The sequence below is a fragment of the Tachypleus tridentatus genome, chromosome 13, assembly GCF_004210375.1.
Source record: "Tachypleus tridentatus isolate NWPU-2018 chromosome 13, ASM421037v1, whole genome shotgun sequence".
In the NCBI taxonomy this organism is placed as follows: domain Eukaryota; kingdom Metazoa; phylum Arthropoda; class Merostomata; order Xiphosura; family Limulidae; genus Tachypleus; species Tachypleus tridentatus.
The window spans coordinates 108,111,931-108,133,211 of NC_134837.1; the positions used below are offsets into that span (position 1 = coordinate 108,111,931).

General features: G+C 31.6%; 1 protein-coding gene across 1 annotated transcript in view; it reads left to right on the forward strand.

Annotated features, from left to right (window-relative positions):
• Nucleotides 1-21,281, forward strand: part of Atg7 (Autophagy-related 7) — a 38,340-nt gene that overhangs the window by 9,485 nt on the left and 7,574 nt on the right. Inside the window, 8 exon segments of the mRNA XM_076483857.1 lie at nucleotides 2,895-2,975; nucleotides 5,808-5,924; nucleotides 8,408-8,548; nucleotides 14,148-14,236; nucleotides 14,581-14,702; nucleotides 17,639-17,729; nucleotides 18,157-18,301; nucleotides 18,823-18,981. Of these exon segments, the coding sequence (XP_076339972.1) occupies nucleotides 2,895-2,975; nucleotides 5,808-5,924; nucleotides 8,408-8,548; nucleotides 14,148-14,236; nucleotides 14,581-14,702; nucleotides 17,639-17,729; nucleotides 18,157-18,301; nucleotides 18,823-18,981 (945 nt within the window).

Consider the following 21,281-nt stretch of genomic DNA (forward strand, 5'->3'; position numbering starts at 1 on the left):
GATTAGTCAGTTTTGTGAATATTACATTGTATTTCAATGATGTGGTAGATATACAGGAAAACTGAATAGGTGTGAGAGAAGTTTAGAAAGTATTTTTTTTCTAATAAGATACCTTATTTCTAAAAACAAAACATTTTCTTGATTATTACTGCTCTTAAATGGTATAAATTTCTCATTTGCTACTAGCCTTGTCACTCTCACCTTTTCTGCAAATCTACCTATAAATGATCATGCAACAACCCTCCATCAATAGGGGGTGCAAAACTATCCCTATTGTAATAAATACCCTAAAATTTTCAATATAGTGTTGTTGTTTTTTCTCACAGGATATTTTTAAAAAAATTTCTAGTCAGCGTGCAAATACTTGTATTATGAAACCAAAAGTTCCAATTTTATAAGTTTTTTTTATTTTTTTACTTTTCTGGAAGAGTTAGTGATAATTTATCTGAATAGAAACACAACAGAGGTGTAGAAAAAGTATATTTTATTTAGCTAAGTAATAAGTGGGGGGGGATGAACCACAGGACTGCTACACCTGATAGTGAATGAGTAACAGAACTTTTTTTATTGAGAATTTTATCTCTGGGTACAGATGATTTGTTTTGTTTTTTTTCTATAAATTTGTAATTGTATTTTCCTGAATAACATGCACTAAAATAAGATTTAGTCATCTGAATAACTTGCTGTCCATAACTAGTTTACCGTGTTCACTAACTGTTTAAAATATTCTTGCTTACTTTCTTCATATTCATGAATTACTGTAGTTTTTGAATTGGTGTAACACAGAATTATCATAGATAAAAAGAATGTTGAAAGATGAATTATGAAGATCCCTGGTTCACCTGTATAGGACCTTCTTTTTTAACTTGTTGGGACCACAGATAACTGCTCCAACCACTGTTGTTTTTTGGACATTGGTATGAATAGACAAAAACTTTTTGCTCTTCAGCCTTTTTTGTATTCTTAGTGGTTGGTTCTGTTTTAGTAGTTGATATTTCTATTAGTTATTCAGTTCTCATGCAATGATGCTACAGCAGTATGTTAATAATGGACTGTAGTTATAATACCACTAACAGAGAAGGAAGATCACATGAAAAATAACATTCATAAAGATGTGATAGCTTCTGAGCATCTATAAGCCTGTGCTTTTGTAGAAGCAAAGAAGCTCTAAAGAAAATCAGTTATTCTGTATATAAGCAAGACTTGAGAACTGTACAAAATTATAAAGGGAGCTTTCTAAAATGTTTTTCCAGCATTGTTTAAAATAGTTAAAACTGTTTTATAAGTATCAAAATTCGATATCCATGTTTGCATTAAACACTTGGAGTGTATGCAAGATCTTTATGGTAATACAAATTACTTGTATATACTGGGGTGTTTGATCCAGCTCCCCACTAGCTTATAACATAAGTGTGGGTTTGATACCTACAGTGAGCAGAGCAGAGATGACTCATTGAATAGCTTTGTACTTTAAAACAAATATTTGATCCAACTAATAATATTAATCAGTGATCATAGTAATGACAATAAAATGTTAATGAGAAAAAACAATTTAGATAAATGTTATCTAATTACTTTTATGATATGGATTATGCATTAATTATTGTTTGAAGAAATCTACTGTTTATCTAGAAAATATACCCTAAGATTACAAGTTTGCTAAGTGTACTGATAATATTAAATAACTGAAACATTTTTCACATTTTACTGCTATCACAGATATTAAATGACAGATACCAGCAATGTTTTCTGTTTTGTAGTTTTAATAAATTCTGTTATTAATAGGTAGTGTAGCTCTATTTCATAGATATATATTTTATTAAAAGTTGGGAATAATCAATTTTTGCAGAATTCAATCTTTGTGAATCTAGAAATGCCAGTTCTTAAGGTGCAATTTGAGATTTAAGCCCTCAACCTGATATTTTAATTAAAAGCTAAATTTATTCATTTTTGGCTTATCAAAATTTAAAGGAGCATAAACAACCAGTTAAATGCCAAAATTTTTTCAATTAATAACAAATTAGAAAAAATTTCTGGTCTATAATTACTCTAATTATAATTGACTAACAATTAATGTGCTTTGTGCAGGGCTGGAGGAAGCAGTCAGGCCATGGCTTGACCACTTTTTCATGGCATGTATAGCTACAACTTGTATTAAAACATGCTTTTTTAATTCAATGTGTTACATTGTGTGTAAAATGTAAAAAATGGCTCAAGATTCAGTTTCATAGCATTAGATTTTCAAAACCCCAGACCCCTTTAGAAATGGTACTGTGGCAATAGCCTGACCACTCAAATATTAATTCCTCTGGAAATGCACACACAGTATTGTTAAGATATGCATGAGGGTTTAGTGGAACAACTGTGCATCAGTGTTGGATGTTGTGTGTATTGCATTTTATGTCTAAATAATGTTGACTAAGGCTCAACTTACCTAGTATTGGGCAAAAGGCCTCATTAGCACTGGATGTGGAAGATATAGTGTGGTTGACATATGTTTTTCACTCTTAAGTTATTAGAATTACCACACACACACACACACACACACACACACACACACACACACACACTAAACTTTTAAATGATATTTTGAAAAATACTATTTTATTATATTTGTCACAAGACAATAGTATTAAGCTTATTGTGTTTTTATTTGTCCTTATGTTTTATTTAAGTAAATGATTGTATAATAAGTTAACCACATTATGTCCACCATAGCCATTGCTAATGCCTTGTTTTACTCGGTATCAGAATTCATCAGGTTAGCTGTGATTCAGTAAACATAATATACATTCTTGATATACTATTCAACATTTAATTTTTTATATAAACCGTAAAGATTCTCTTTTCAATTTTGTGTGTTGTTTTGTTCCTCAATACATTTAATTTTTCAGATCTGGGATGACATTAAATCTGGGAAAGCTTTGAAAAAGCCATCGTCAGCTTTATCACTGTTTTTAGCTGTGACATTTGCAGTAAGTATCATGAAATTCAACTTTTTTTACAGAAATTTTGATAGGTGGTATATCTGTTTCAGTGTTATAGTTCCAAGAAGAAAATAGTTCAATAGTTAATCTTCATTGAAATATATAGTATAATGAGTGTTATTAGTTGTGGATTAACTTGCATGTTAAACAAGGAGAGTTCTGTGTTGCCAGTGAGATATAAAAACAAAACTAGTTCAGTTCACACATTAATTTTTTCTTATTACTGAAGTTTGGTACACAAACATTATAAGATCAAATGGATTGTATACAATGCAACTAGAAAACTAACTAATATTATCATAAAGATTTCATATTCACATAATTAAAGTGAAGTATTCTGTTGCATTCTATTTAGATAACTCATACTTAGTATTTGTCATTCTAGACTGTATAAATGTTGTTTTTATGTATGTGTGTCAGTCAGTCTGTTTTAAACTTTAACTTCTGGTTAAAATTAAGTAAGTTTTTTATGTTGACTTAGTCATAAAAGATTTGCCAGTAGACTGTGATCTAGCTGCAAACTCAGTCACATCTTCATTAGATTTAAAATCATATTGATAATATCTGTTAAGATATGTTTACAAAAAAAAAAAAACAGGGCATTTTTAAATATACAACACGTTTCTGACTATCTAATTTGTAGATAATGCTTTACATATTTTAAAAAAATTTAAAATGGAAAAGCTTGATTATGACTAAGTATGTGCAAGTGAAACTTGACATTATTGATAAAATAATTAGGGATTTGTTTTATCTAAACTGTCTTGGCTTTGTTTTAGTGGACCAGTATTTTGTAATAGTCACATTTCAATTATATTTTATGTATGTATATTTATTATCAGTATTTAGACATAAATTATTAAGCTTATTTTCCTTAAAATGTAGAAACAATACATTAAGAAGTAAAGCAAACATCTCTTCTTGCCACAATCTTTGAACTCTGTTGCTGCTGGATATAGGTTGCTAAGCCTTTTAAAATTTTGCATGTGGAGAATATTTTTTTAAGGTTTTATATATACCTTTGAATAACCAACAAAAAATCTTTAACTATACTGATACCATAGAATTCCACTATACTTTATCAAGCTCAGTAAGCTGTATTGAGGTCCACAAAGTATGAAACTTTGATTAAACAAAAGACACAACCTATATCCATGAAATATTGGTTTGAAAGAACATGGTAACCTTTAAACATATTAAAATGGCTGAGGAAACCACTAGTGAGACATTCTAAGCTATTGACTTGTTATTCATGTGTAACATATTGAGGTAAATGTATATAAGGGAGTGTTTTCAAAAATGGAATGAGATGAATTAGACCACTGTTTGATTCAGTGTATAAGCTATACCTCAACAACAACAAAAATGTTCTTACTTTACATTCTAGTTTTAAATATTGGTAGTTTGAGTTACTGAAACTATAGACTTAGAATTTTGACATCAGAAATGTCTAATTTTAAACAGTGCTGCATTCAACATTCCACATGACCCACTAAAATCTATATTTAGGTGTGCTCTTTTAATGTTTATTTTTAAATTAAGAAATTGATGCATACATCTTCAGAAGTGTTGCATAGTAAAATAAGATGAGGTTGCCTAGCTCATTTTGTATTTGACCATACAAAGTTTTATTTCACCGACAAGACCACTGTATTTGTCAGTTTTTATCATGTATCTTACAGTTGAGTCATTACTAGTTAGGAAGTGTTTCCACTGTGTAAAGTGTATAAAAAATACAAAAGGCAATAACACTGCTTACTAACATTTTTTCAGTTACAACTCCCAAGACTGAAATGCTGCATAAGAGTGTAACAGTCAGTTTTGACCTATCAGACATACAACATGCAAAAGGTATAAGTTCCATATTTCAGTAGGAACTGTATACAAGATTACAGAGTTTATGCAAAACTGATATTGCTACTAATAGAGGTGAAAATGTTTGAAAAATAAAATGTATACATTAGTTGAAGTATTAAACAAAAAACAAACTGAGAAGAAGTAATCAAACCAAAGGTTGAAATAGGCATCAGGCCACAAAATGATATTCAACAAAGCTGGAGAAGTGTGCTCTTTTTAGATGAATCTAATTTTAAAATGTTTGGCAACAATGATATTTTTTTTTCATTGTCAAAGATGAGAACAGTATCACTGTTGTATCTACAGGGAATTATGATGGAGATAATCAGTGTAAGATTGGAATTGCATCTCACTCAACACTATTAATGATTTACACAAAGTTGATGACACCCTCTCTACTGACAGACAGATTGATTTTGATCCATCATACCATTCCTTCAAGAACATGACTTATTTGGAGGGGGTTTCATTTTGTAGCAGGACATTGATAATCCCAAGAATATACAAATTAGTCGTAAAATATTTGGAAGATTCACAATCATGGCTTTGAACTGCACATAATGAAATCTTTACATTATGAGCTTATGCAAAAACTGAGAAGATCAAAAGATGAATAATATTCCACAATCATACATTGACAAATTGTATGGCCCACATAAATAGCAGTTTTACTTTAGTATTTTCTGCAATAATGTTTTTCTTTTAATGAATTGACTAATTAGTTGCCATTACTCATTATTTGACTCCTGTTGGTGTATCACTTGTGTATTTTCATAATTATTATTATTACTTTGTATTCATATGTACATACCAACTTTATGTATAGATGTACATGTGTATATGATGTGTGCATATTTATGTAAGTCTGTTTGTGTCATACCACAAATGTACTTAGCACACTGTCAGGGTTTTTTGTTGACAATTTATGAATCAGTTGTAATATAAAATGTGTACTTCTTGCAGGACTTAAAGAAGTATGTCTTCTACTATTGGTTTGCTTACCCAGCATTAATACATCCAGAGAAAGTCATCTTACTTAGCCCACCATTAAGCTTACAAAACTGTTTCACTGCTGAACAGGTAAGTAACCATTGGTCAGTTCAGTTTCTTGGTGATGTAGTAAGGTGAAATTGTCTTTTTATTTGCAATCTTTGATTAGTTAGTAGTATTAATGAAGTACCCAAGGAGCTGCAAATTATTTTGACACTATATAATAACACATCTGTATTTTTACTAAACATTTTGCCACCACATGTTACTGGTAATATTTCAAGCAACTTTGTAGTAGACATGTTGGTATTTATCATAGGAAACTTGGTTTATATAGCTTTTTTTACTTGGTTAGCAATTGCATCTGTAACTAAACTGCTCTGATTTACTTAAAGTGAGTATGTATGTCTACAAGTATAACTTAAACCTAATTGACACATAATAAAGTATATGGTATTAGGGATAATGTTTCTCTGCTCTTATAATTTAACTGTTTGTTATAGCATTTGGTCAGTTTTTTGCAGTTTTAATGTTAAATCACTTGCAGAAGTAGATGTTTTTTTGTTTTTTTTAACTTGCAGGTTAACAATAATTTTCATATGGTAATGAATGTTGCATTTGAGATATCTCGGTTCTAATTAATCCTGACTCTTGTGCCCAGAATATTTGATGCGTCTCAATACCAAATACACATTGCAGAATGCCCTATATGCAAGATCAGTTGATTTGACAGTTTTTAACCCTCAAAGTGACCATCAGTTTCCATACCAAAACTATTAATGTTTGGTGTAAGTTCTCAAAATTTGGGAAGCTTTCAGTAAAAATTTACTTTTTTGTACACAAAAAATTTAAATCGGTTTTTAAATTTTTTTTATTAAAACAGAATCAGAATGTTGACTGCTTTGAGTGCAAAGTTATTTGCATGTTAAGGATATTTTTCTTTACCTGAAAATTGTGAAATTCAATTTAATTAATCTCTAATACCTCCTAAATAACACATCAAACATTTTTCAATAAATGTGTGTATTCTAACTATATCCAACTAGTAAATTTGACTAACCTTGTAACCATCATACAAATGTGAAATACATCTAATTACCCACCCACCCCTTTTTTTTTCTCTTTCTTTCTAGAATGACTACAAATTTTAGCATGAAACTAGAATTAGTCTTAAGTTGCTTAACTCTCAGAATTAGTAGATTTTAGCAAGTTATATTTAAAATTTAAACTACTTTCTTATTATTGCATAAAAATGTAGCTATTAATACAAATTTAAATATTGTATAACCTTTAAGGCAATATTTAAAACTCATACTTCCCTAGTGTGACTTGTGCAGAAAGCATCTCCTCTTCTTAATTTATTTGCCACCCCTCCATGACAAATTAAGCTTAAAATAAATTGCTCATTATAATGTTTTCATCACTCAGTCAAACCTTAATTTTTAAAGTATTCAATTTTATTTGTTTAAAGAACCATAAAATATAAAACAAGACTCTACTTACAACACCCACCACTCATATCCTTTCTTTCAGAAATTGCCAGTAGTTCTTTCTGATGTTTAAAACTATTTGACCAACATAAAGCTGAGGTTTTAATCTATCAAATGGTGTAGTATATTATGTTCTGTGTACATAGAATTGTCTAATTTGCTCCAGTTCATATTTTATTCTTGTAGGAAATGCATCAGCCAGCTTGGCTGAATTTTGAATGATACTTATGGCATAATTAGAAATATAGACAGATTAATGTAGAATTGTATATTCTGTTCTTTTCACAATTAAAACTGCTACCAACATAGTTATTTTATAACAATGAAATGTTTTATGGGTTTAGTATAACCTGATCTAGTAAATTTGTTATAGAAATGAAATAATATTATCAAGATTATAGTCATTTAAATATATGTACTTCTGCAGCTGTACTTAAATCAGACTCGTACTTTGTATCACTGTAAAAAAAAAAAAAAAATAAAAAAATCAGCCTATCAGAAATGATATTCATAGGTGGGACAGCCATATCAGACAGGTTTTTTCAAAAGTATATTGAAACAAAAGAAAAAAGTTGTATGGCCAAGAATTTGTGGGGAAAAAAAAGGCACATTTATAAATACTTCACCCTCACAACAAAAGCAATTGAAAAGAAATAGACAAAAGGAAAAAATCTAATCACAAATATGTTTGCTACTTAAGTAATAATACCTATAATTTTAATGGCATTTAATAAATTTGAATGATTGTTTACAAACACTGCCAACTTTATTATTGTTTAGCATTTTATCACATCTTTAGTAGTATTATCCTTAATAATCCAATACTAACAATGCTTGAAAAATAAATAATTGATTTTGTTGTTGTCAATGTTGGAATTTGTTGTGTTTTTTCACAGTAACTTTTATAGTATTATTTGTGATTAAAATATAAATATGCACAAATTCTTTTATACAATTTTTTATGTGAAATAATTAATAAAAATATGAATCTGTAGAATCAGTATTCTGCTAGAGAATTTTAAATTTATTGTGTCTAAGTTTGAAAACAATGAGAAGTGAGTTTAACTGTTTTTGGTTCTTTAGATTATTCAGCTTCAGTGCACTTATGACTTACTGGAGGATCCAGAAGACAGAAGTTACTTTCTTGTACACATTAATGAGGATAAATCTATTAATGTTAGACCTCTCAGAGAGTATCTTAACATCAAAAATGAACCAGGAAAGGCAAGTAGACTTTGTTCTCTTTCTGAAGTAATCCATTTTAAGTAGTTTAATTGATATTTACTTTCTTTGATCCTTTGGTTGCCAGTATAGGTGCATTTTGATCCAATATTTTATAACGGCCAACTAATATGTAACTTAAGAAAAGCATACATAAATCATGTTGGGGAAAAAACATCTGTTTGATCCTGTGGTATGCAGGGGTTTATTCAGTTTATTTCTTGGCACATACTCTGTTACTTTGAGCAAATTTCAATATTACTTTGCAATTTATCATTCCAGACCTCCCTTTATGTACCAGAACTATGTAATTTTCTCTCTTGGGAACTATTTTACATGAAAATACAGTGATATTTTGAATAGGAAGAATTACACATTTTAATTTTCTGTATAGATGTATGTGAAATAATTATCAGTACTGGTTGTGAGGAAAATTAAAGTGAAATAACCAATACTCTCCTCAAATATCCTTCAGCCAAAAGGAGAGGACTTGGAGAATGATGGAAAATTTTCTTATGAGATGTTAGGTCAAACTAACACAAATTAAAGTTTAAATTTTGTATGAAAAGGATCTGTTCTCACAAATGTATGTATTTTAACTTGACATGTTAAGCACATGCTATTTGACACATTATACAACATGGTATGTAACATACAATTGTAAATATGATAAAATTGGTACAAATACAATAATGAGAGAAGTATTGACACTTAAAGGTATTGCAAGACACAGAATGCAACATGCATATTGGTTCAGACTAGTTTTCTTGTGACAGTCAGTTCTGACTGAACATGGGCAAAACAGACAAATTTCATTGTGTTATTGGAAATGTTCATTTGAAGTAATCAATTTTTATTTATAATGTATGAATACATCTGTAATTTCACACATTATTGTGGATAGATTATTCAGAATCTATTTCAGAAGGTAGAAGTCGTGATCTTTATGAATCGCTGTCACTGCTATGCCTAAGATTAATCATAATAGAATGTACATGCAAATCACATTTTAATATTTTTACTTCTGTTTAGTTTTAGGAATGAGCATTAGCATTCTCTATTCAGAGTTAGAATTTAAATCAGTAATGTACCAATTTTGGAGCTATTATCTGACCTATTACAATTTCAAAGAAGGTGTGAAGAAACTTTCTGACAGTGTAGAATTAAGCACTTTTGCCAACAGTTTATTCCTCCTTGGTGTGAATTCCTGATCATGGTGAGGGGACCTCCCATGGAAGGTCTTGTTTTTCAGTTTACTTCTTTGTTTGGGATCTAAACATCCATTCACGTGTTTGCTGTGCATGGCAACACATGAAGGGGAGGAGGGGATCCTGGTGGTTTAGGGGTCCAACCCTGACACACCACTTTGGCCTGCCATCATCTGTAAGCCATCAATAGATAACTGTGTGGCAGCAGTAACTGACTGTATTATACAAGCATCTGCTCAGTGTATTCCTGAAAGCTCAACACATTTTCCATGATATCCTTGTCCGTGGTGGAATCCTGCCTGCCACATGGCACAGAAGGCTCAAAAACAGGCCTGGGATAATTTCCATAGATATCTCACACTCTTGAACTGCATAGCTTTCCAACAGGCCCATGCACATGCTAGGTGGGTAAGATGTCAAAGCCAGAAGAAATCTTGGATTAAATTCACAACCAACATATCTTCTACCACCAGTTTCAAAGTCATATGGGACAAGATTTGAAAGATTAGTGGGCAATATAATTGTCCCTCTCTCGATCTTGCTCTCTGACCAGGAAGCATTTGATACCTGAAGCATCACTGATACTCTAGGTGAAAACTTTCACTGGGTGTCTAGCACTTCTTCCTCCACATTCTTAGCCATCAATACTTAGGCAGAGCAATCATCTCTTTCCTATCAAGCTGATTGTCTCTATAACAATAATCATCCCTTTATGCTGGTGGAACTCAAACTGGCTATACGTTTGTTGAATCTGATTATGTACACTATGAAATGCTGCACTATCTATCTCCTGCTTCTCTTGCTATTCTTCTGATTTTTTTTAACTGGATCTGCCAGGAAAATGTTTTTCCTGATGCCTGGTGCTGGGATGTTGTCCTACTGTTCTCTAAGCCTGGGAGGGATTCCACGATTCCTTCAAACTGCCACTCAATTGCTTTGATGAGCTGTCTCTGCAAGACCTTGGAGAGGATGGTTAATGCTTATCTTGTTTGGTTCCTTGAATCAAGCAATCTCCTCTCACCTACCCCATGTGGATTCTGATGACCACCTGATTTGACTTGAAATGTCAATCATAGAAGCCTTTATCAAATGATAGCATCTTGTATCAATATTCTTTGACATTGAGAAGGCTTATGATACAACATGGAGGTATGGAATTTTTTGATACCTCTATATGTATGGGTTACGTGGCCATTTGCCCATTTTTATTAAATTTCTAATGGACAGGAGATTCCAAGTTCATGTGGGTTAAACACTTTCCCATTCTTTTCTGCAGGAACCTTGAATCCCTCAGAGCTGTGTTTTGAGTGTCACACTTTTCAGTATAAAGATTAATGCCATGACTGAACAACTCCCTGTCACTGTTACAAGCAAGCTGTATGTTGACTTTCACATCTCGTGTCAGTCGTCGAATATGAGAGATATGTTAAGCGGCAGCTACAGACTGCCCTCAATTGTTTACTGAAGTGGACCACAGCAAACGGCTTTAACTGCTCTCTCTCTAAAACCATTTGCATGCACTTTTGCTCCCAATAGGGTATTCACTCTGATCGTGAACTCCGTATCAGTGAACTTGTGTTACCTGTTGTCCCTGAGACGATGTTCTTGGGGCTTATCTTTGACAATAATCTGACCATTATATTACACATCAAGTAGCTATGGGTCAAATGTACAACAGTACTGAACATCCTCCGTGTCTTCTTTTCCACCTCTTGGAGAGTGGATCTATGTTCTATGCTAAAAATATATTGTACTCTTATTCTATCAAAACTCAACTATGGATCACTGGTATATGGCTGTGCCAGAACCTCGGGCTTTAAGATGCTGAACCCCATTCATCATCAGTTCAGAGCTTGTACATAGTGTCATGAACCTCCTTTGCACACTCTGCCATTTGCAACTGTCTTTACTGTATGCTTTGAAAGTTCTTTCCTTACCAAAGCATCCCACGTGGGATTGTTTTCCTTCCTCAGTGGGCCATACTTTTTCAGAACAGACAATCTGCCATTGCTCCTTTTGGCCTTTGTATGCAGGTGCAGTTGGATGAATTTGGTCTGTCCTTGGATAACATTGCTGTATCCACTGGTCAGCCCATCCCACCATGGCTTCTTATGGTCCCCAAATATGACCTATCTTTAAGTCATATGAGAAAAGCAGACACTTCTGATTGGAAATACTGTTTGTTATTTGCTGAACATCTCTCCGGACCATCCTTCCATTCCTGTTTATATAGATGTTTCGTAATCAGGTGACTGTGTGGGCTCTGACATGGTTTGTTGTGGTACAGTGGTTGCATACAGAATCCCCTTTACAGCGTCTGTGTTCACTGCTGAACTGTACACCATTTCTCTTGCCCTGGATTACATAGAAGTTAAGCAGTACTCAAATTGCACTCTTTATACTGACCCTGGAATTGCTTCATATTAGTTCACACCCTGTTCTTGCCAAGATTCAAAACCGACTAGCCCGTTTCTGTTCAAAATTTACTTCTATCTAGTTTTCCTTGGATACCAGGCCACATTGGTATTCATGGGAATGAGCTTGCAGACATCGCAGCTAACTCTATCTGCTATGGCACTATCACTGCTGTGCCTGTTCCATGCATGGACTATGGTCCTGTATTCAAGTCTTGGCTTCCTGCCAGCTGGCAGTTGATTTGGAGTTGGCAATGTGAAAATAAAACAAGCTTTTCCAAATAAAACCCTCTATCGGACTTTGGCCATCTTGCTTCCGTAAGAATCGGAAAGAGGAAGTTGTTCTAACTAGACTATGCATTGGTCAGTTTTTAACTTGTCATTTTATTTTATCTGGGACTGTGCACCAGTTAGTTGTCTGTGTAACGCTCAGGTCACAATAAGCCACATTTTATGTTCTTGCTGTCATTATGACTCTTAATGATGGCACCAGTTTGAACATGTTCTGTCCCAAGGTTTGTCCATGACGTTAGACAGTGTTATTGGTGATGGTGACACTGTCCATCTTGGAAATGTTTTTAGTTTTTTAAAGACTATTAATCCCTTTAATGCCATTTAAGTTTTTTAATTTATACATTAGTCATTTTTTAATGTGATTTCCTTTTTAGAATTACAGTCCATCTAGTTCGATTTGAAATTAGAAAATGGGCGTAATGTTAAAATACTCAACCAGGACTGGAAAGGCCAACTTCAGGTGACTAACACTGTTGTTTGAACTACCTGTTAGTCATCCTGGCAAGTTATTAAAATTTTGCTACAACTCTTTCATTACTTTTACGTTTTGAAAATGGCCATAACGTCAAATAACTCGGAACCAGGACTGAAAAGGCCAACCTCAGGTGACTGACAGTAATTTTTGTACTTACCTGTTAATCTTCCTGGTGAGTTATGTTAATTACAGTTATGCTACAAAAAGTCCTGTATAACTTGTGTTACTGTAGTTTTTCTCTTAACATAGTAGACTAGATGTAAACATTGGTTTTATGCTGTTTGTTTTTTTAAACATTTTAATTTTGTTTTACCTTATTTTCCTTTTATGAATTTTACTAAATTTCCTTTAATTTCAACTTTTTACTGGATATTTGGTACAGATAATCTAGCTGCTTTGTGCTATAAAACACCAAATCAACCAACCAACTTAAAGTAGCAATATGTCATGTAGAATTTCTTAGAGCATGGGTTATATTCTTCTGTGGTTCCACAATTTTCTGTTATTTCCAGTTTCCACTTAAAAATGGTAGTGAGATTCTGAATTTCTTTTGGTGTCTTGTTTTCCACAATGACTCATTGAACACATGCAGGTAAAAACAAAATGGTAGAGCTTCTCAATGAAAAGCACCACTTGCAGAATAAGGATATAATGGCCTCTCATAAACACTGAGAGCACACATGTTGAAACGGTTGTTGTTAATGTACTGGATTTTAATGTTTTATTTGTTTGGCAGATAAGTAACATAAACCTTCCTTAGGGTATTTAAGTGAGATGAGGCACACACAGGTGATTGCTTGCCTCATAGCCAGCTCCAACTGGTACTGAACTGATTTTAAAAGATAGGTTCTGTTACTTCAGTGTAATTGATAAGTAATTGTTATGAACTTAAACAGTCTATGGCTGCATAAAATTACAATGCTGTCTGGTTTAGGGTTTATCTTAACAAGTATGATTATTTAGTATTTTTTAATTAGGTTGTCTATTCAGATTCTTCAAAAAATTGTTTTTCATCTCCACCCACTTCCCCCCAACATGCATGCACACGATGGCTCAGCTATAAGCTTGAGAATTCATAAGTGTTAAAATTTGTGGTTTGATCTCTGTAGTAAGCATAGTGCAGATAGCATAATTTTTTTTTATACAAATTTTCTCTTTCAATATATTTCAAAATACCATGTAACACTAATGTTTTGTTCCTATTTTTGTAGTTAATTGTAGGGTTTGCAGACCCTTGTACTTTAAAAGAAAACCCTGGTTGGCCTCTCAGAAACCTTCTGGCATTAGTTTCATACCATTGGTAGGTATTAGGTCTGTTGCACTGGCAAATAGTATGACATCATGCAGTTTGTTAGTTTTAGTTTTATCTTGCTGGTTTAAAAAGATATGCAAGATGAGTCTTATTACAAAGAGTTGTGACATCTCTCTTCTGTAATTTTGTAAAACTATTTGATATGATGTAGAAACTATTCATAGTTAAAGAGAAACATTATGAGTGCTGTGATATAGGACATGATGATGATTTTAAGCATATTTGAAAAATTGAAAACAAAACAGATGAAAACCTGAGATAGTGAAGTTATTTACTATGTTAATAGTTGAAAATTGGATTGAAAAAATATACTTATTTTTTTATTTGCACAGGGGTAAAGACAGGTCTGAGTGGGAAGTCTTATGTTTTAGGGATAGAGTTAAAGAAGGCAAAAGATCCTCATCTCACAGTCTTCTACTGAAAGTAAAACTATGTGGAACAATGACCCCTGATGGTTAGGACTTTTCACTCGTTTTTGTTGTTTTCCTGTAACAATAAAACAACTTGATATTCATTTCACCTGCCACAGTTTAATCATGGGTTTTGTCACATTATTTCTATATGGAATATTAAAAGAAACAAAATTAACTCTTGAAATTTGCTGTTTATTTACTGACATTAGCAATATTAGTAATATAGTGTCAGCTTGTCATATCTTAATTCTGGAACATTAAAAGAAGATTATTACTTGATACACAACTTTATAATATTGTGTACCTTCCATTTTGTATCAAACTGATATTAATATTTCCTAACTGTTTTTAACTTCTGTAAACATCTGTTTTAAGAACACTAAATCATATAGGAAAAGAATTATTGGTTTAAATCTAATAGAAGAGGATCATTTGTAGGTTACTTTAATTTTTTATTTTAATTCTTTAAAAGCAGTATTTAGCATGCTGGACTGTTTAACTAAGATTCTGTGACACCCAGTTATGAACATCAAAAATGAATTGGTTTCTGCATTTTTGAGCTATGAGTGTCTTAAAAATCGTAACAAATCCCACTATTCAGTCTGACAGTAGGAGTTAGTGGTGTGTGGTATTGAGTAGCTGCTTTCCCTCTAGTCCAGTACTTCTTAACCATTTCCATTATTATTTGTCCCTCATGTTTTTTACAACAACTTGCTTAACCCAGTTTAAAAACCAAAAGGCCAAGGTACTAAGTTAAAATACAACTTTCTTCATTATTACTTCAATATAAATCAAGCTACAACTAAAATGAATTCAACAAAAATAATGTATTTATCAAACTACAAATAAAGCAAATAACAGTAATTAGATAAAATACTTTTTTGCCCTCATATATATTGTATAATTAATAATTCTCATTTACCCTGATTCTAATCTCATTAACTCCTAGTTGAACCATTCTCCTAATTGACAAGCACTTCAAATTTAGAGATGGTTAGCACAGATATCTCTATGTAATTTTATGTTAAATTCAACAAACATGCTTTTTGTGAAAGTAAACTTTTTGCTATATTTCCATGAAATATTAAGACTTAATGAATTTAAATAATTACTCGGTAATGGGACCAAATTAAAGTTTTAAAATCTGATACTAACCAGTCAATATTGAAATTGCAAGAACATTTTGGTAACCGTACAACTAACAGTTATAAAATTAATTTCTCTACTGTTTTTCTTCTCCGTTCATGCTAGTTAGTATCAGATATAAATACTTCAGTATCAAAAATAAACGTCAAGTATATCGGCTGTTATCATGCAATTTCAGTTGCTAGAACTTCTTTATCAACAAATCTAGAAGAGACTGTTTGGTGGTGAAATAAAAATTATAAACAATATAATTCAGTTTTATATAAGTTTTAATTCCTTCTTTTCTTTCAAAAGAAATGTTTAAAATATACTTAAACTCCAGTTTTGTTGTTGATGCATAAGTGGTTGCAGATTTTGACATTTGTCTATTACTTGGAAAATAGCTTGTACAGTGTGTGTGTGTGTGTGTGTGAGAGAGAGAGAGAGACAATTCTACCTATGCTGCACTTCATCCATTCTTAGTTCAACTTCCTTTAGCTCAACTCTGACATCACAGAAAACTAAATTTGCTCACCTCCTAACAACAGCCATTCCTGTCTTTTTATTTAGACACATTATTTTAAACAACATGTACTTGTTTAATTGGCATGTTTGTAACCAATAGAAAGAACTTGTTTTAAACTATAATCTTCCTATTGTTATTTTAAAACTGGTGCACCATATTTGTTAACAACAGCATTGTTTGCTTATTTTATCTTTGCTAACAATTGCATTGTCTCTCACCCAGATACATAAGTTAAAATGTATTTAGGTTTTATTTGTATATTATAGTTAATTATGTATTATTTATGGATTAAAATTCGTATTTCTAAGGTTTAATAATTTTCTAATACAACTTTGCCTTGCATTGTAAGGGTTAACTTACTATGTGAAAGCAAAAACATTTTACCAAAGGCTTTCATGTCTCTATTTAATATACTGTAATATGTCCCAAGAGCCACCTGTTGGTGTGTGCCATGAAAGAAAATAAAACTTCAAAAATAAACTAAATAAAAAGGTAAAGACCTGAAATTTTGAATGTAACCAAAAGAAAAATGTCTTAAGATTAGTTGATGAAGAGTTAGAACAACATACAAATATAATTGTTTCATTTCAAACATTTCATTGTGCTGAACATTGATAAGTTAGTGATATGACATGGAAAATGAAAATATGAACATTTGTCTTAAAACACAAACTTGATATTCATTAAGATGGTTATAGAACAGAGATGACATACTTTTTCAAGGGCCAAGTGCTAAAATGCATTAAAAAATTGAAGGTTTTAAGCATGCCAGCCAATTTTATTTTACATGTAATGTGTTTTGTTTTTTTACTTCATTATATATTTTACATGAAACTTTACAACAAATATAACATGCCTAACAATTTCCCTTTATCTCCTAGCTGTTCCAGATGTTGTACAAATGAAATTTAAAGACTAAGATTAAAACAAGTATCTTTATACTTAACATGAAAACCATCTTTCAGTTGAACTGCTCAGTCTAAGTGTAAATAACTACAATAAATAATGAATTTTAGTAGAATTGGTAAAGTTTTGTTTCTGAAACTGTATGTCTCTAGGAAAGTTACTCTGATGAATGTTGCATATACTTAGTATTCTCCTAGTACTAAACCTAAATCATAGTATTTAAATGAATAAAATGATATACTAAGGACAATGTCCTCAAATTTTGTTAATCAAGAAAGTGTCCTCCTGTGAGTAATGCACTATGTTTGCCTTTTGTTGTTTTCAATATATTAAGTGTTTGTTATCTTGAATGTACTTTGCATGTTCTTAGTGTTAACTTTGAATGCCATCTTTAATCCCTTTTTAAATTTATTTTTCAAGATGATCCTTGTTGTGTTGGATGGGAGAAAAATGAAAAACAAAAGCTAGGACCTCGTTATGTGGATTTAAGCTCTAGTATGAATCCTAAAAGGTACCTTTCAGACTAAAATCTTTGTTTATTACATCTATTCAGAGATATTGGAAATGTCTTAGAAAGGTACTTTGTTAAAGTCATAGTAAGAAAATATAATAATGCAATACTGTATGAATTATATTCTATGTACTCATAATTAGAGTTAATGACACTACATATATTAAAGTTATAGAATAAGAAAATACTTCTGCCTCGTTGTGAACATAAGTATACACTGAACATTTCAACAGGATACAGTTGAATGTTTATAGTACAACATTTGTTTTACATGTGATTTAATATTGAGTTGATGAAAGGTAGACTTATTTTAATATAATAAACATCAGTAAATAAAGTAGCAGTCATTAGCATTAGTTTGTCTTCTATTGTAATAATCTCTCTTCTTGTTGAGGTATTTATGAGATAACTAGTTATTCTTCAACAGGTTAGCAGAGTCTTCTGTAGAGTTGAATCTAAGGTTAATGAGATGGAGACTAGTACCTTCGCTTGATCTAGAGAAAATAACATCAACTAAGTGTCTTCTTCTTGGGGCTGGCACTCTTGGTTGTAATATAGGAAGGTGTTTATTGGTAAGTTTTATGAATATATTTTTTAATTCATTAAAGGAGATGACACTTTCTATTTGTTATATATCAAAAACACATTTTTGTTGTACCTTTCTGAAACTGTAATTACAAATTTTTTCCACCTGAATCATTTAGTATTTTTCATATCTTCACCTTCTTTCCTTAAGTCTGGTTTGTACCCAGTTAATTTATTTTTCTTCACAGGCTAGCATTTCAGTATCAGGACCAAATCTCTTTCATTAGATGCTGTAATGAAACACCTTAAATTTCCAAAAAATAGCTAATAGCATAAGCAAGTTTTATATTGTTCAAGAAGAAAGTGGTATATTATCTATATAATTGATGTAAATTGACTCTTGTTTGCTTTCTGTGGAACATAAGAATTCTAGAACTATGTCCACTGAAAACAGAATTTTTAATAAGCTTGATAGCTTTATGTAAAATTTAAGTTTGAGAAATATTATACATTAATGACAGTGATTAGTAGTAATGATGAATAAATAACATTGTCTCTTGTTCAGTAGGGTTGGGGAGTGAAACATATCACTTTTGTGGATAATGCCAGAGTTTCCTTTTCAAATCCTGTTCGGCAGTCCTTGTTCACATTTGAAAGCTGTTTGGATGGTGGCCAGCTTAAAGCTGAAGCTGCAGCCCAAGAACTGAGGAGAATCTTTCCTGGAATAGTAAGTTTTTATTATTTTAATTCATAGATTTTACATCTTTCTTAAATGGTGAAGAAACTAACCACTAATTAGGTGTTATGATTTCTGTTTGGAGCTGTTTAATAGAAAAACTGTGTTGTAGAAAGCTACATTTGTTGCTGAGAATTTGTTTTTATAAGCTTGATGTGTAGAGCTAAGCAAATAGTGGAATTTGGTTAAAGAACAAAAAAACTGATATTCTGTAATAAAATATCTGGAAAACTTCTAATTATAAAAATCCAGCTTTGATACCCACAGTGGTTAGAGCACCATATTTTTGTGATTAACTACACTCATGCACGCACATGCTCTCTCTCCAATATTTTACTTGTCTTGATTAGTTAATAATCAGAAACCCTAACTGTAGTGCACTGATTATTGTCATGAGACTATTCAATATTATCATAATTGTGGTTACTGGATAGTTAGAAATCACTAAAAAAGTAACAATCAGAAACACCAGTTATTTTGGTGACATTAACTGGGTTTCCAAACATCCTCACTTTCCTCATTTATTCATGTAATTAAAACAAAATGATTAACACTCCTACGAAAAGACGTTTCTAGTCCTGATTTCTCCAAGCCCGTTCCCCTGGCTGTGGTTTCGCTAGATAGTAGATAGGGACAGTGGGAATCTCATTAATCCATTCATTAATGGATTTAAATGGCAATTTCATTTAAATACAAAATTATTAGCCTAATATTAATAACCTTTCAAGTTGCTCTGGGGCCTATTAGACCCCACTTTTCGTAGGAGTGTTAAAGCTATTCAAACTTTTATTGTCTTGTACTTGAATCTTAACAGTTTTATATCTTTTGTACTGTGGACTAATTTGGTATTTGAGAACTGTTTATTGTAATCTTTAATTTACTGTGTGTATTTATATGAAATGTGGCAAATGTTTTTCAAGATATACAAGTGTTGTACTAAAACAATTGGATACATTACAAAGGTATTTGTAGTTGATATATCTGTGTACTAATGACTGCAGTCTAAGTCTGTATGGAATGTGACATTCACATGAAAAGTAAAAATACTTTTATCTGTTGTATATTGCATTTGCATAACCTCCAAAATCATCATATATATAACTTGTTTTGATATTTGTGTGTGATATCTGATGTTAACTCTTCTCTACCACATACTGTTACTAAATCAACAGTGTAGGATAAGACAGCTGTGACATCAAGAATACAATACTATGTTGAGACATTGTGTAAAAGATTGTCTTGAACAGCTTGACCCCATCCATGCGTGTAGAGTTCTATACAACATAATTTGAGTATTGATAAAACAAGTCTAATCCTACCACATACAGATAAACAGATTGTATTGACTAGAAACCAGATGTTAAAGCTATTTCATCTGTGCTAAGCCTTAAGTTGAATGGAAATGAATTTCCAAGCTGTTATACAGATTAAAGTATTTCTTCAGGTTATAGTTTAGTTTGCATGTAATAAAGTATTTGGAAATTTGCTGAATGAATATAATGAAGCTATAAGTAGAGTACAATTTAAAATTTTGAAAAATAACAAGAACTGAGTATAAAGAAAAATCCATTGATCAATAGACTTAAATTGGTATTAACTCATTGACTGTGGGCTGCTCTAAACTTGAAGTTTTTGCAAGCTGTACAATGTTAAAGACATGTAAGTGCTTTTATGGCACACTTACAATCAATTTGGAGGTGGATCGTATATAGCAATGGTAATTCAGCAGTGGGTTACATTGGTAAAACAGTTAAATTTATTATTAAATATCTGTTAACAAAACTATAAATAAGTTTCCCATTATAGAACTTTGTTGAATTAGTGAAGAAATTTTGTTTTTACTATTTTTGGCTCATTTTTATAAATTTATAAATTAAATTAATTTTTGTTATCCATAAGGTGGTATTTTACAATAACAGTTTATGCTGTTTAAACACTTAATATGGATTAATTAACATTTCATGTAAAAAGCAAATACCTGGTTAGTGTCCTCTCTAACAGGAATTTTAACCTCTGCTAGTTGCAAGCTCTTATGCAACTGGTCTCTGCTACTTGTTAGCTGTTATGTAACTAGACTCTACTGTTGCAAGCCTGTATACAAATAAATCTTTCAGTTGTCCTTCAACTGAAATGTAGCAGGATTGATTTTCTTTAGAACACAAGAAAATCATTAACAAATTTAGCAAAATTCATGTTTTATTCACGTTAGTGTATTTATAGTATGTTTTATAACATTTTGTGGTTGCTTAATAACTTCCAAACTAAACTGAGTTACACAAAAATATGTTACT